General features: G+C 33.3%; 1 protein-coding gene across 26 annotated transcripts in view; it reads right to left on the bottom strand.

Annotated features, from left to right (window-relative positions):
* TCF7L2 (transcription factor 7 like 2) overlaps positions 1 to 17,665 on the bottom strand; it is a 220,615-nt gene that overhangs the window by 11,179 nt on the left and 191,771 nt on the right. For 10 of the 26 annotated variants that reach the window (XM_058187445.1, XM_058187438.1, XM_058187444.1 and 7 more), the window contains 3 exons: positions 9,891 to 10,031; positions 8,377 to 8,536; positions 7,050 to 7,169 (listed from right to left, as the gene is read on the bottom strand). In XM_058187445.1, coding sequence (XP_058043428.1) covers positions 7,050 to 7,169; positions 8,377 to 8,536; positions 9,891 to 10,031 — 421 coding nt within the window. The remainder of the gene's footprint in view (positions 1 to 7,049; positions 7,170 to 8,376; positions 8,537 to 9,890; positions 10,032 to 17,665) is intronic. The other 16 variants (XM_058187446.1, XM_058187447.1, XM_058187440.1 and 13 more) reach the window with 3 other exon arrangements.

A 17,665-nucleotide genomic window follows, 5' to 3' on the forward strand; every position in this document is an offset into this window, starting at 1 on the left:
CCTCATTTGTAGAGAATTTAGGATTTTGGAAAGTTCTCGTAAATAATATGAACCAAGTCAAACTCACTTTATCTACATTACAAATGTTTGTAAAATATCATGAATAAGAATGAATTTCAAAATGGTTCTAAAACATTATAAATTACATACAAAAGGCTGGAAATGCTCTGTATAGTAAATTATATTTTGCTGTAGAACTTCAGGTAATTGTATTGTATTCTTTATAAAATGACCTCAAAAACTTTCATTGTGTATGAAAAGGAATTTTTTATAGCTTTGGTAATAAATAAACTTTTTTCTCTAAGGAGTAAATAAATAAAATCTATTAAGTTTAATCTTTTATTGGCCCAAACTAGAAACAACAGGGCTCATTAAAGCTTTGCTTCAAAAACAAAAGAATAATGGAAATTTACAAGGACTCAAATATTCCATCGATTGTGAATGGGCATCTTACTGTTAGAGTGAGTTTGTCCTTAATGAAAATACAGCTATAAACATAAGAAAGTATGATAATGGTTGACTGGGGTTTTTCCTATATCTGTCATGTCTTCTTTTCAATAGCACTGGTGTAGTTGCCACTTCAACAATTCATTTTGGGTTTCTACTCGGCATGTCCACTATGATGTTTATGCTACCTGGAATGTACCAGCAAGAGCAGGAGATGTGAATGTTCCTTTTGAAGATACAGCTCCTACAGGTATCCAGGCACAAGGCCTTTGAATTTTCTCATTCAGGTGGTAAACTGCAACCCTGCTGTTTTGGATGTAACAGACAAAGTCTTGTTCAGGAGAATTTTTGGTGACAGAGAGAAGGCTGTGTATTTGGCTCCTTGTTTTGTTAAAATTTAATGCACTACTGGGAATACTCTAACAACTGAATAAGGACTGACTGTAGCAGAGGCCCAGTTTCACTTATACCTTTCATGGGGTGATTTGTGGGGTGGAACTGGGATATATTTTCATCCCTGGAGTCTAATATCTCAGAGGTTCCTGTGCTAAAAATCAGTTGTATTGGTAGCAAGCTAAATTTTACATCGATTACTATTGAAATAGTTAAGTGCTTTAGAATATAAAATACAAAAACAGGACACTGTATCTAAAACAAGACTAGATCTCATAACAAATTTTATTGATGCATAATATATCATTTACTAGTTTGGAAGAATAGGACAGCAGCGAAATATAACAAAATAAATCTCTCTAGAGGAAAAATCATGGAAATATATTTCTTACTGAAATGACTTCCTTCATTATCATCATATAATAAAAGAGTCTATTGAAAAGAAAAATTAGAGCCCCTAATAAGCCACTGTAAGTAAGTAATGAATAATTTTCTTGACATACAGTATTTAGGGAGGAAAATACTAGAGAAAGGAAGGCCAAAAATAGAAGTCAGGACCCATATGAGTTGGTATGAAAGAGGGACAAATAACAAAGCAAGTAAATAGAATACAGACAGGACTCTGAACAGCATACTTGCAATCTGCCACATTTTCTGGCAATTCTTAATTTGTAATGCCTAATGAATAAAATTGGATTGGTGTTTTTAACTGGCAACTATAAAATACACTAAATGCTAAAATACACTGAGTCATTTACACCAATTTTAAATAGAAAAAGCAAAGTAACAGCAATAAAATTCAATTTAGCCAAATGCTGACATTCTATAATAGCAGTTGCACAAGATTTGGTCATGATATCAAAACAGCTACATTCTAATCTGAAAGGATACTGAAATGATCATCCAGCTTTGATATTTTTATTAAAATAGGCAGAGCATATAGTATATGAGATGGCAATCTCCATAATGAGGAGAGTATTGATATAAATGTCCCACCATTTCAACTTCTCTCATGCCAATAGGAGGACGAATGCTGTGGACATTTCCCTCCAAAGGTAGAAAAACATGGTCGGAATGTGAAGATGTCATCTTATGAACAATTTTTTAATTTGCAGCTGTAAATTCATCAAAAATTATATAAGCTATCTTTTTCTTTTTCTAAGGAGAAACATTACCCTGCCAACAAAAGTGCGTATAGTCAAAGCTATGGTTTCCCCAGTTGCAAAGTAAGGCTGTGAAAGTTAGACCCAAAGGCTGAGCACCAAAGAATTGAGGCCTTTGAACTATGGTGCTGGAGAAGACTTCTGCGAGTCCCTTGGACTGCAAGGCGATCAAACAGGTCAGTCCTAGAGGAAATCTTTAGAAGACCAGAACCTAAAAATGAAACTCAAATACTTTGGCCACCTAATAAGAAGGAAGGACTCACTGGAGAAGAGCCTAATGCTGGGAAAGACTGAGGGTAAAAGAAGAATGGGACGACAGAGAATGAGATGGCTGGATGGAGTCACTGAAGCAGTAGGCGTGAGCATAAATGGACTCCAGAGGATGGTAGAGGACAGGAAGGCCTGGATGAACGCTGTCCATGGGGTCGCGATGGGTCGGCCACAACTTCACAACTAACAAGAAGATTATTATAGCGTGTAGTGTAATATACTTTAATTACACTATATTAAATTAATATGCTATGGTATTAAATATACAATAGTATATTAATTGGTATTGGATATATTACATCGAGAGTTCATTGAAAATAAAGATATATTTCTACACTATATATTGGAGACTTATAAGAAATATGTAATTTAAAAGAATTGCTTTACATGATTAGATAAATCTCTATTTTTTACTTTTTCTCTTCAATAACAGCCCACTAAATTCATAATTACAAGAGGTGGATTTTCAATTTCTGTGCTCTTGCTTTCCAGTGTTCAGAGGTTTATGGCAGCCATTATATGTGTTATCCAAAATATCAATCAACTTTAAAAAACAATATAGGTAGTTCACAACTTGAAACAGTTTGTTTATTGACCATTCAAAGTTATAATGTCATTGAAAAAAGTGACATATTTGTCACACTTACATCCAGTGCAGCATCCCTATGGTCACATGAACAAAATTCAGATGCTTGGCAACTGATTCATATGTATATGATGGTTGCAGTCTCCTGGCATCATGAGATTACCTTTTGTGACCTTCTGACAAGCAATGTCATTTCAGAAGCCAGATTCACTTAACAACCATGTTACTAATTTAATAATTGCACTGATTCATTTAACAACTGGAGCAAGAAAGGTTGTAAAATGGGAAAAAGCTCACTGAAAAACTGTCTGGTTTAGCAAGAAAAGTTTTAAGTTCAAGAATGGTTGTAAGTTAAGGACTACCTGTATAATATATCCTCTATTTAATGGCCCATTTGACAGAAAGAATATTTGTGTTAAACACAAATGTCCATTAAATCTGAAATGTTCATAGTTTGCATAATTACAATATATGTAAATTGTCCAGACAAATTTTAGATTTATCTATTAAATCTGAGTGATTGTCTGCTAAATAATGGTGAAGTATGAACTCATTTTTTGTCCAATTAATTAAAAACCCATTCAACTGATTACTGCTAAATTAAGGTTCTACTGTTTTTAACTAGTAGAAAATAAAATGACATACATTAGTATTGTACTATAGGAATTACTTAAAGTATAAACAACTTTTTCTTTCTCCTTCCATTATTGTCATAATTTCATAAATTTCTTTCTTATTAATCTTTTTATTATATTTCTTAATATAAAATCATAACCTCTGAAAGTTGTTGTTTTTTTTTTGCAAAGACTGTTTCTTTGATCATCTTATATTTCTTTTTTCTAGTTTCTTGTGTTCTTTTAAAACAGAAAACCAGAAACAAATACTGGCATTCATTTTATAAATTTTATCTACTGTCGCTTTATTCATATTTCTTCATAGCAAATTTTATTTCCTTACTAATACAAATACCAAGCAATAATTTTAATGAATACTTTACCTTGAATCCATTATTCCTTTAACAAATATGAATGAATTGAAATGCCTAAGCACTGATTATTGTATAACATGTCTGCTAGGCTGTTCCATTGATTTTAAGCATCTTACTGTTATTTGGAATATAAAAATGTCCTTACGTTGTATGAGTCTTCAGGTACATTGCATTGTTCTCACTGTGAATTTCACTGAATTTTATGCATTCATTAGGGAAATAAAAATTGCTAATGTCATACATATATTGGTAATTTAAGATGTCTTCTAACTGAACTAAAATTAAGATATATTTTTTTAAAAAAACCAATGATACCTTTTCTAGTGTTCATATAATTCTTATTTCAGATGGCAAAATTTAGTGGCTCAAAGCTGACTATTCAAACATTTGGTTCCTAAAATGTTACTTTGCCTAGATTTATGAAAAAAAGTGAATAATAAAAATCTTTCAGGGCTTCAAATTCCAATGTCATTCTGCACACAGAAGGGGAATGGGATGTAGGGGTCCATTTATTTACCACAAAGAGGGCCCATCGTACATTTATTATCTTTCTATATACATAGGAAAGCTGCTATCCAAATATAACCCGTGGAAGTCAATAAATTCCAGCTAAAATTGCAAAAAGATAAAACCCCAACATATCTTACAGTTGTACTGAGCTATCCTATCCCTAACATATAAGAAAGTTCCCCTTGAATGTCAGATGGACATAGAAATTGAAGCTGCTGGGAAATGCCTCAGCTTTCTTTGCTTATCCTTTTGAGCTTCAGATAGAAAGATTTTTTCAGTGGTTCCACATGAAGGACAAATATAAAGGTCCAAATGCTTAAGACAGTGAACATGCTCATATGTCAATATGATAGGGAGGTAGGAGGAGAATATGTTTCCTGAAAATCTTCCAAGTCTTGCACACGTCCCTCTGAAATCAGACTGTACAGTAGAAGGAATTTCAGTTTAACTCCTAGGAACAACTTTGAACTTGAAATTAATATGCCCTTGGGTTGCAAAGGAAATTATCTCAAAGGTCATAAACACTGCTATCTGGTTAGAAGCAGGGGAAAAACTAGAGGTAATAGGAACAAATTTTAATAAATGGGAGAGGCATGGATTTGGAAAGGATAATGTGAACATTTTGATACCATATATGGGTTGCTAGCATTTAAAACAAAACCTTAATCTATGCTAGTCTCAGAAACAGAACTCCTTGTACGTTGCTTGATGATATGTTTGATATGATTGGGTGGCCATGTAAATGTTTACATAAATATATAAATAGATAATCTATGTGTTTCTATGTAAAAACTTGTTAAAATAACCTAAGTAGAAACATAGTCTCAAACAGATTCATAAAAATGAATTTAAGGAATATTGTTAAGTTAGTGAAATAAGAATGAGTGAATTTCTAGTGTAATATGTAAACAAGGTATCCCTTTAGTTTAAGGGATGTAAAACTAAAAATCTATCAAAAAGCAAAAGAAGTCAGACATCTTCCATATATTGCAAATACATAATAGAGCAATTTAAGTTGTATAATTGTTTATGTTTCAATAGCATGACATTCTAAAATTCCCCTTTCCCTCTTTTTGGCAGTTGGCTATCTTAAGAGTTATGAACCAGGTCTGAATTCTATCTTTTTGAAAACCCAGTTGCTTAAACAGGATATCAGACTGTACATCTACCTGCAAAATATGTGTAAAGTGCTTTATTTAATCAGGTCAGATATGATGGATCGATAGGATGTTTACCCCACATTTTCATTTCTTTGGTTTCAGAATTTAGGCAGATTATCATTTTATTTTTACTTCCTTTACAAGGCGATGTATTCATTTTATTTTAATTTAAATTGTTTTTATTTTTTTATTTTTTTTTATTTTATTTTTTTGTAGGGGTACAATTAAGTTGGGATGAAAATTTTTTAGCATATGTTTGTTTTATTTTTAACTATACCTTGTGCTCGTTCCGGGAAGTCGGGGGGGGGAGGGGGGTTGCAAAGGGAGGGGGGAGGAGGGGGGGAAAGGGGGAAAAAATTTTTGTAAAACTTTTTGAATAAAAAAAAAAAAATTTAAATTGTTTTTAGAGCTGCCAAATACAGATGCAAATCTACTATGCAGTTAACCATTTTTTGGTGATAAAAATAGGACAGAGTTTTATATAAACAGAATGAACTTATTTTTCCCAATTTTTGACTTATATTCTACCAATTGCTAGTGAAAATATTTGGGTTGTTTAAATTTATATTAACACTTATTGGAATGTTTAAGTGGTGCGATTGGTTTGGTTTGGTTTGGTTTGGTTTTATTAAGTTATTGGTTCATATTGGAAATGGTCCACACTGATGCAATACCTTCACTGGGAGATTCCTATTGCACATTATGAAATAAATTCATATTTAAGTCACAAATGTGTGGAAACAAACAATCATGAATACAGACTGATGGATCAGATATAGATCTTCAAATCCTCCCTCTAGATCAAAATACACATCCAGCCATTTCAGCCAAGCTTAAATGAATACTAGAGAATAAAATGTTCATTCACAACGTATCAGCAAAGTTAACACACAGTCAAGATTATGTATGATGCACTCTTCAACCAAGCTCCCAATTCAGGACCTTTCAAATGGAAACTTAGATAAGGAAGGGGCTAAATAACAAAAGCTAGTGCAAGGTAATTGGTAAGCCAATATAATTTTAAACAAACTGTGAGCATGACAGAAAATTGTACAATGAAGTAAAATATAAAACAACAGTAGAGGGTGGAATAATTTATTTAGCCCCACTTGAGAGCAAGACTTCCAACAAATCTTTGCCTTCTCTGAAGCTAGGGTAAGTCATTCTTCCACTTTCCACCATACTCTCACACAGGTATGCAACAAGGCACTCAATTTTGGGGGTTGGAGAAAGAGATGAAGGTGAGAATAGAAAGAGAACTGTATTATTATTGTTACTATCATTTTGGTAAAGTATAAAAAATTGAAGTTCTAATAGAATATAAATTATGCAAGAAATTTGTTCTCACCAAAACTTTACTGACACACTCTATTGAATGGGTGCCAATTGTATCCAATTGAGTTGGTGACAGAACGGAAACATCCGCTATAATTACCGGATTGGTAGTCCTTGTCTTTCGTGTGTGGGCGTACTTCAGCAGATTACAGCAGTACTTGTCTACAATCTCTACTACTGAAAAGAATTCTACCTACATAGCCACCTACATAGTTATCCCGTGCGGACCAGCCGGGGTAAAGCTGCATGTGAAGTTGTCGTTCCTTTCTGGCTAATTCATAATATTTTGCTTGTTCTTCTCTAGATAGTGCATGCCACTGTAAAGAAAAAGAAAGCAGAGCCACAATCAAAAAGAGTATTCAGTACTTCTTAGAAAGCTATGTAACATATCAATAGATATGGATGATACAATAGATATGTTGATAAGTCTACATTATTACTTCAGTCAAGATTCAATTAATTGCCATTTAGGAATAATGAAAGGTGTAACAACTCAAGGATGGTTAGGTTTGTACTAAGCTATATTTTGAGTGAGACAAAATTATTTTGTAGCCTTTCATATCATACTTTCAATGATATGTGGTTTACCTGCATAGCAAACTGTTTAACCTTCAATAGGGGAAAAACATAACTTATTACAAGTCAGTCAGTCTCACCCCTAGAAGGAAGGCATGGCCAGTTCCTAAAACACTGCCAATAAGATTGTGTGGTTTTGTCTTGAAGTCGCTAGGGTTCATAGCTTGCTAAATGTCACAAAAATAGTAGTAGAAGTACTAGCACTTAGTAATAGTAATTCTACATTGTTATTAGTTCTGTTGCTAAATGATGGTTCTTAGACCTCTACCTATCAGATATTTAGGGTTCTTGCATTTAGAGATTTATTTATTTATTTATTTATTTATTTATTTATTTATTTATTTATTTATTTATTTATTGTCCAAATTTCTATACCGCCCTTCTCCCAAAGGACTCAGGGTGGTTTACAGCCAAAATAAAACAATTGATACAAAAATTAAAACCAGTTTAAAAAGAGATTCCAGCATTGATGTCTGAAACTTTGTGGATGGGATGTTCCTGTTCCAAGAGACTGCAAATATGGATCAGAGATTGAATCCATCCACTAAAGTACTTTTAAAAACCAAGAGAAATAAAAAAGCACCCAAATATTTTTGAGAATGGAGGTACCAGATTAGGTTGGCAAATGAAGAGGAGAAGGCAGTGATTACATTCAAACCTAAAGATCAACGGAAACACGGAAACACATCTATTGACATTAGATAGTAATTAGTTATGCTATAGAAGTGTAACTACATATAGATGTAATAATCTATATGTTAGCCTAAAACATAAGGAAATGCCAAAAGCCCATCATGTTAGAGCAACGAAGTCAGAAAAAGGCTACACGTTCCATGGGATAGGCATAATTTCCCCTGAAGTATGTTTATGGATTGTGTCTTTTCATTTTAGCCATTTTGCTTGTTTCATCTAACAAGGTTTGTATACATACCCTGACTAGTTACCTACCCTTCGACCAAGAATCTGATTGATGGCAGCACTCTCTTTCAGCGTGCATTCTGCTACAACTTTCGCTCTCATTTCCTTCATGTACAACATAAATGCATTAAGAGGTTTCTTTATGTGTGGTTTCTTTTTCTCCTCTTCTTTTTTGGAGTCCTGATGTTTTCTAGACAGTTGACAACAAATAAAAAAAACACACAGAACTTGCATGACATTATATATTCTATATTTTAACCTCTTCTCAAATAAAACCATAGCGACAACTAGAGATTTTTTTAAAAAAAATTCTTACAATTGAAAATCATTCATCAAGGTATAAAAATGGGACATTTTATAAAATGCAGGAAATAGTTCTATTTAATTTTTAGAACTGCAATTTATATCCCATTGTGCAGGGTTAAAATCTGCTCAAAGTCTATCTATCTATCTATCTATCTATCTATCTATCTATCTATCTATCTATCTATCTATCTATCTATCTATCTATCTACCTACCTACCTACCTACCTACCTACCTACCTACCTACCTACCTATCTGAGGCTCCTGCAAGATAGTATGGTACTATTATTTCACAAGACTATAGACAAGATTGGTGTGCTACACTGTTGCCTTTTCATTTATTTCAGCAGAACAGGTGATTCTGCAATAATAGCTCAGAGCAGAGAAAGATTTTTTTAAGATGGTACAAATAGTTTAAATAAAAGGTATTATAAGATAGTCTTCAGGAATCAGTAACTGAAAAGAAAATCCTCAGCCATACAGGATGGAAACAGAAGGTTTAACATGCTATACACAAGATTGTGCTTGGTGGAAATATACAAAATGTTCATTTGATTATTCTAAAGTTGACCAATAAATACACTGATTTTATAACAAATGTATATGAATCATGATAGGATCAAAAGATAGACTGGGATTAAACACATGAGAATAATACTGTAAAGAATATTTAAGGCTGTATACCCCATAACTACGCAAATGAGATCCCAGACTGTTTCATCTGCAGTTTATGATCTTGACTCAATTACTATATGCATGTTTGATATATAATTTCATATGTGAAAGCATAAATATATGCTTTTCAACAGGTATTCTCCATGCAAACTACATTGTCTAAATAAACTTGACATCCATTCACTATGAACAAAACACTGATCGAGGAGTCAACAGAGATCTTAATTAAAGCCTAAATGCTCATGTAAACAAATTTAAAACAAATGGATAATAGGTCAATGGTTGAACGTAACCTTACAGGCCAAAGGTTGATCCTTTGATCCCTGTCAGTTTCCAATAGGATATTAAAAGACTCATGCTGGAAACCCTGGAAAAATCACTGTAAACTACTGAGCTAATTGGTCCAATGATCAAACTCAGTCTAAGCCGGCTTTCTATGTTCTAAAACGTTAACCCCAATGGTATACAGAAATGCTTTCTAACATCGCTTGCTACAAATTAGACCATCATTTGAAACTAAATTTAAATGTAAACAATGTAAATGTAAGCCACAATAACAACTTACGAGCTATGGAGTGAGCCAACATCATTCTGGGAAGATTCTTGTTTGACTGTTGGTGTGACTATTGCTGGATGAGGAATCCCAGTTGTATGTAAACTATGATGTGGAGGGACCATGTGTGGAGGGAACCTAGAGGAGATAAAGCTGTGTAAATCGTCAGAATAATGAATGAATGGGGACAGGTGTGTACACACATAAAAGACACAACACAAGAATATCTATGAAAGCTGAAAACTTTGTACCATTATTCAAAATACATTTTTTTCAAAATGATCTATCTCTGGTTATTAAATTGAAGAATTAATTTAGTAAAAATCACTGATTTTTTATCTAACACATATAAGTAGCAATTTAGCTCATGAAAACACAACGAAATTACAGCTCATTCATTTGAATATAAAGCATACATCATACAAGCATACAAAATAAAACATTAGAAATTTAACATTCCAGCCAGAATATCAAATTAAATAGAAGATTAAAGGTGGCTGTTTTGTTATATATATTAATGCATAATAAAATGTTAACACTACAATTGTACAGTACAATAGTAAAGCAATATAAAAATAGGTGTGCAATTTTTATATTATGTTATGTATGCATATACTTATTTTAGATATATTTTATTTTAATGCTATATTAGTATTTATCACCATGGGAAAAATAAAATTTCGGGCATTTGTTTTATAAGGAAATTTAGTGGGTATTTCTATTTGAATAAGCATTACAAAGATAAGCATATGTTCTGAAGTTCACAAAATAGGAATATATCTGTATTGTCCAGGTATATTTTATTATAAGTTGCATTATTTATTATTCACTATCTAATATTACATGAATAGTACAACCAGACTTAAATAATGAATTAATGCAGGACAATTTTGAATAAGTGGGAAATGGAAAAAGTCATACAGAACAATTTTTAATTTTTCAAAAATTAAATTAAATTAAACAACCTGGTGAAATCCATAATATTGGAATATATGTTCCATACATTATTACCAAGATTATTGGAGATGATAGGTATTGTAGTTTAATAGCTCAGGAGCCTGAAAATTAATATCTCATCTTTCTAGAGATAAAATAAATAACTGCAAACTGATTAGCATCAATCAGAGATGGGTTTTAGGCGGTTCTGACCAGTTCCGGAGAACCAGTAGCAGAAATTTTGAGTAGTTCGAAGAACCAGTAGTAAAAATTCTGACTGACCCCATCCCCATCTATTCTCTGCCTCCCAATTCCCAGCTGATCGAGAAGAAATGGGGATTTTTGCAGTAACCTTTCCCTGGAGTGGGGGGGGGGGAATGAAGATTTTACAGTATCCTTCCCCTGCCATGCCCACCAAGATCCACCCACCAAGACCCACCCACAGAACCAGTAATAAAAAAATTTGAAACCCACCACTGGCGTCAATCACTATGTCTACTTAAAAACCTAACAAAAGACTATATCCAAAAGGCTAGGGTGGTTATTGTTTTGTTTCTTTCTCTCTCTCTCTCTCTCTGTGTGTGTGTGTGTGTGTGTGTGTGTGTGAGAGAGAGAGAGAGAGAGAGAGAGAGAGAGAGAGAGAGGGACAGAGAGAGAGAAAGAGGGAGGGGGAGATAACTATATTAATAAATATAGCTAATTGGATATGTCAATATATAAATACTTGGATCGCAAAGAAATAGTTCAATTAATCTAGTACCAATCAAAATAGAACAAAATATCCACCTTACTTAAGCAACACCTTTCATCTGACAAAGGAAGATTGGTGTTTCTTTTTCCCAAAAGCTCATTAAATTTCATGGCCTTAAATTATAAAATAAAACTCCAACTGTCAATAGTTTTTTAAAAAATCAGAATCAAAATACAAAACTACTACAACATGGATGGCACTTGATAATATAGGAGTAGAATTTTGCATCTGTGGTTTGCCCCTATTGTGGTTGGCATGCTGGGGGATATAAAGGCTGTTTTTGTCCTGGATCATCCTGACGTGTGTAGAAAAGAGAAATATTTTCTATAGTCTTATGTCACGGAGTATATAGCATTACAATGCTTTTACCTCTATTCTATAGGCAAAGTTCCCTGAAGTGGCCAAAACTGATCCTTAAGGAACCATGGGATTATACAAGGTTTAGATACTGTTATTATTATGCTTGGTTGCGCAATCACTTGATTGTTTAGATTGGGCATTTTTGTCCATTTATCAAGTCCTTCCCAAGGATCCCGGATAGGTAGATATTATTGTTTAATAATATTAAAGATATTCTCACAGGATGTAAACTATTCCAAGTAAAAATGTCTTTTAAAATTGACTGGTGGTGATTTGTCAATGCTGATGGTGTTCAAGGATGCTCTGGGTGTTCTGGAATTGCACCAAAGGTACCTATCTACATTGCTACTATCTTTGTTTAATTTTGCCACAGTTGTCCTAATTACCTTTGCAGGTCTTTCTATTTTGGTTCTTCCCCCACCCCAGTTATTTCTCTCCTATTTTGCTATCTCCAAGTATTCCAATGTTTGCTTTCTAGACTTTTTTGTCTTTCTTATCCACAATTGTTGAGTCTGTTGCAGATGCTTGTAATGCTTGAATTCTACAGTCCCAGGGCACTTTAGCTTCTTCATTTTCTATTACAGTTCTTTCTTGTAGGCAAATATCACTTCAGATAGCAAGATGTGTGGCATATAAGATTGATTAGTTAGTTAGTAATAGGTATTTCCTGCATATATTCCAATGTAGCATTGTTGCTACTTTGTTGTGCCATTGTTTGTAGCTGGTGTGTGTAATCTTGCAGCAACTAAGTAGGTGTTTCTCGGCTTCTTCTGCTTCTTAGAGAGGTGGCATTTGCTATCTTCTCAATTCTGACCTTGTATATATTTTTATTCTTAAAGCTTGGTCTTGTGCAGCCAGGATTAATCTTCCATTTTCATGCTCTTAGCCATTACCCACTCTCAACCATCATTATTATCTGCTTTCCCTGCTAATTATTTTTTAAATGCATCAGCCATATAATACTTTCCCTTGGCATGAATCTTTTATACTATTCATTTGTTCTTTCTTATAGGTCAGTTGATCTTTTTAGCATTCAATAAGTCTTTATGGTTCAGTGCATTTTCTTCACTGTCCTTCAGGTAGTCTTCCAATATCATTTTTTCAAGGACACCTATTTCCTTGGTAATTAGAATCTGTCAATATCACTTCATGGATGAAGGACATGATTCATTATCTTTATTTTTCTGATCTTCCTATTCAGGGTTCTTACTTCAGTTTAAGCTCAATCTACTAATGAGTAGTAGTATAGTATAGTCCAGATGTATATCCAATGACTGGTGTTGCCCAGCTGTTTATTGCCTTGTCTATTATTAGACTCATTCTTCTGAGATATTTACTACTAATCTTCTTCTTGACTTGATATGCTTGATGTTGAAAGATGCCCAGGTATTTTTAGTGATCATCTTCATTCATACTCTTGATGTTATTTCCATAGGGCATCTGGATTACTTCAGTTTTCAGTATTTTTCCCCTGTTGATGGTAAGGGTGGTATATTTTTCCAGCCTAACCTCCACTACAGTATTAAGAAATTTTCTTCTTCATCACAACTAAGTATATTCCACACTAGCAACTTATCACTCTCTTTTAAAACACAACCAAATACATCTTCATTCCATACCTCACTCCATTGTCTTTAAACTCATCTCTAAATCCTCTGCTACTTGACAAAACACTTTGATATTTTATAGCCGTGGCCTGCCTTGTTCAGTATTGTACATAGGTGAATCAGTACATTAACAAACAGTAACAGTGATAGTCAGTCTGCTTAAAAGATTCATCTCTTGACACTAATCTCTTCCATCTATCAGCATTGATTAAAAACTGTGTCTTCCATTCTGCAATTAAACTTTTCACAAAGCTTCCAAAGTTTCTATTGACTTGATATTTCTAGACAACTGATTATCTAATCATATGACAGTCAAATACCTTCTTGTAATCAATCCAAATTAAGGTAGTTCTCACCTTCTGACCAAAATTGAGCCCACAATTATAGTCATAACTCATGACAGTCAACAAGCACATCATCACGTGACCATGCCCAATTTTACAATCTTTTTATTATGTGAATATTGTGACTGTTAAGCTTCCCATTGTAAGTTGAGAGCTATCTGTACATTCAAGTTGGTCTTCCTTCTCTTGCAGTTTTTCAAAATGATCTTGTCTGTTGGAAACTGATCTTTTGAGCAATTTCCTTTCTGCTTAGGTGGATAATGTTGGACTGCATCAGCCAACCACACTAATTAGCAATTTGAAATTAATTAGCAAGCAGGTAATTGGCTTGTTGTTGCCTGGTGCTTCCCCTTTTGCTGGATTTTTCATTATCAAGTAGGTTTTACCAGATGCTAACTAATCTTCAATTTCACTTCCTTTTGGTATGTTGTTAAATGGCTAGGCAATGAATGGGTTACAGACAAAAAATATGCATTTCATCTTCAATGAGTGCTGAATAATTCTTGATTTTTCTTGCCCTTTTCTCCACCACTTCTATTGTTATTACAAGTTTTTCATTTCAACTTTGATCTGCAAGTCCTGGTATTTTATAATTTTTTCCATTTTTTCCACTTAGAAAATCTGCAAATTTTCATCTGTCATCTGTCCAATATTGCTTGGAACTATAGAGACATTAGGCTAATTCAGCATCCTAGTTTCTTGGGAAGCTTTATGTACATGAAAACCAAACCAACCAAATAACTGGAAGTTGTGATTTCATATTGTTGTGAACAGATAACATTTGGAGCACCACTTGAGCACCAAAATCACCATAAGTTAATTTTAAATTTACTTTCAATAGCTCATATTTCTGTAAAAATATCTTTAATACCATCAAACAACTACATCTGCCTATCCCAGGTCCTTGGGAAGGACTTTAGGTGGATAAAAATGCCAAATCCAATCTAAACATCTAGTTGACTATGTCACCAACCATAATAATAATTTTTGGAACAGCTTAAATCCTGCAACATTACTTTTAATACCAACAAACAAAATCATTTCCCTCTTCCGGGTCCTGAGGAAGGACTCAATAGATGGATCAAAATGCAAAATCTAGTCGAACATCTGACTGACCATTCGATAAACAGAATAATAAATTTGGCCTTGTCAACATTAAGATAAATATATTTCCTGACATTAATTATCATTTTTATTACTTGCCATTGCTATGATCTCATTTTTATTAATATTAAAGAAAACAATTCTTGGCTACCAAGCAGCCAAAACTGATAATAAAATCTGACCTGTGCTTTATCAAGCTTTCTGAAAACTCAGAAATAGAAATCCAAATATATGGTACAGAATTTGACAAATACGGTAAGAATTTTTAGTACAGATTTTGCAAAGGAATTGAGACTATAGAAACATGTTCATGTAAGAATAAAATGAATAAAAACCTGTATAGTAAAGGAGTTTAAATGCCAAATCATCAGGAGATTGGCCAAGAAGAAATCTAGATGCAAGTTAAAAATTTACTGAACTATAAATACTTAGTAAATGTGCAGGAAACAAAACATGAATATCAAAATGATGCAATAAAAACGAGAATAGAACGCTGGCAAAAAACGCACTGCAATTTCTATAAAAGATTGAGAGGGAAGATGATAAAGATTAAACCGGGCAGTGTCTTACAAACAGAAAACAAGAAGAAAAGAAGCCAAAGTATTTGGTTTGGCTGCTCAAGAGCAAGCTAATTCAAATTAATGCAATTAAGGCCAGAATTGAAAAATTGTCAAATGATTCAAAGTGCAAATTGTGCAAAAAAGGAGAAGAAACAGTAGATCATCTCAACTCAACTTATTTAAGAGGATTTCATATACTGACTATAAACAGTGACATAACACAATTACTTAAATAATTCACTGGAATGTTGGTAAAAATTACATGCCACTAATAAAAATGATGGAAAATAGTTTAAAAGTAGAAGAAAATATACAGGTTAAAATATTGTAGGATTTCCAAATACAAACTGATAAAGTCTTGGCTCATAACACACTAGATTTTATTATGGTTGAAAAGAAGAAAATGTGAATAATTGAGGTGGTAATGCCGGGAAATATTAAAATAAAAGACAAAGAATTGCAACAGATATCAAGATCAGAAAATTTAAATTGAAAGATTATGGCATTAAGTGGCCATGGTGTGCCATTGATTATTGCCACACTAGGCATGATATCAGAAAATGTGGGATGGCCCTTATAAAATATCTACATTGACAAAATTTCCATCTGTCAATTACAAAAGGCCACACTGCTTGGAACTGCACATATACTATGTCAATATCTAGAGCTCCACTTGAATACCATTGGCATTGACAATGAAAATAGGAAAAGTTGTAAAAGACAGCTTTATTTGGAACAGGTTACATCATGTAACAATATTTTTAACACCATAAAACAAGAAAACCTGCCTATCCTGGTCCTTTGGAAGGGCTGGAAAGGGGGATAAAATTGCCAAACCAAGTCCTAAATATCAGGCTGAATGTGCAACCCACCACAATAAAATGATGAAAAACATCTAAGACCTTATTTCAGTGCATGGGTGTACCTCATCACCTAACAAGTCATTTCTTCAGAAAGGATTCACATTCTTTGACATTTATAAAAACAAATGGGATAGGAAGAAGAGATTGAAAGAAGACAGAGAATAGATAATGAAAAGAAAAAGCTTTCAATTCCAGATTAAAGACCAACAGAATAACAGAGTTAGAAGGCACCTTGGAGGTCTTCTAGTCCAAGTCCCTTCTTAGGCAGGAAACCCTATACAAATGGTTGTCCAACCTCTTTTGGATCATGGTTGACTATGGCAAATTGGGTGTAGTTTTATTGATACCTTGTAAAAATATTGGCTTGTTTTTTCAATTGCGTTCCTTCAACAATATGGATAAGCAGTAGATTCTCTTGTGTTGAATGTCAAAACCTAAGGGACGCACAAGGAAAAAACATGGTACCAAGCCTAACCTATTTTTATGAAGGTTTTATTATCTTAAATAGTTCTTAACTTTTAAAAAACTGGTAGACAAAAGGATCAGCAATAAGGCAGATGTGTTAACTTTAAGAGCAAGTTTGGAAAGTCAAATTATGGCAAACTGGTTGAACAAGGAAGAAAAATAAAAGGTAATGAAGAGATATCAGACATATCTTAAAACAAGGTGATAACAAAAAAGGAGCTATTTAATTCATTTCTGTCTGATTTTTGATAAGAGTGGGAAGAACTAGCTATATTAGTACTAAAAACAGATGATGTTGCAATTACATTTTGCTGTGTAAGGAGAAAATGTGTACTATTATTATCTATGTAGAAATACGCCCTTCTCCAACCTAGAATCTTTCAGAATTGTTCCCTGGGAATGTGGCCTTTGGAAATTTTGAGCACAACACATGAGCCTGTATTAAACTGTATACTTTAAACTCTGACTGTAATAATGCATTGAATTCTTGGTGTCATTAGGACAGGACTTTCCCCCCATGTGAATGAAAAGGAAAAATTCAAACAATTCTCTATAACTTTTTTCCTAATTCACTCTGGGAAAATCTTAGGCAAAGTTATGAAGAGATGAAGCTAAACCTTCTGAAACTTAATCTTGGAAAAATAATATAGTTAAAGCTCTGAAAAAGTCTAAATTTAGGAAAATGCTTAAATGATGGGAAAAACAGTAAAGATCATTGATAAAGCAAAGATGTAAAGAAAGAGAAGATTTTCCAATGTTCTGAAAAACAATGATGACTCCCGACTTCAAAACTAAAA

This window comes from Ahaetulla prasina, chromosome 6 (assembly GCF_028640845.1).
Source record: "Ahaetulla prasina isolate Xishuangbanna chromosome 6, ASM2864084v1, whole genome shotgun sequence".
Lineage (NCBI taxonomy): Eukaryota > Metazoa > Chordata > Lepidosauria > Squamata > Colubridae > Ahaetulla > Ahaetulla prasina.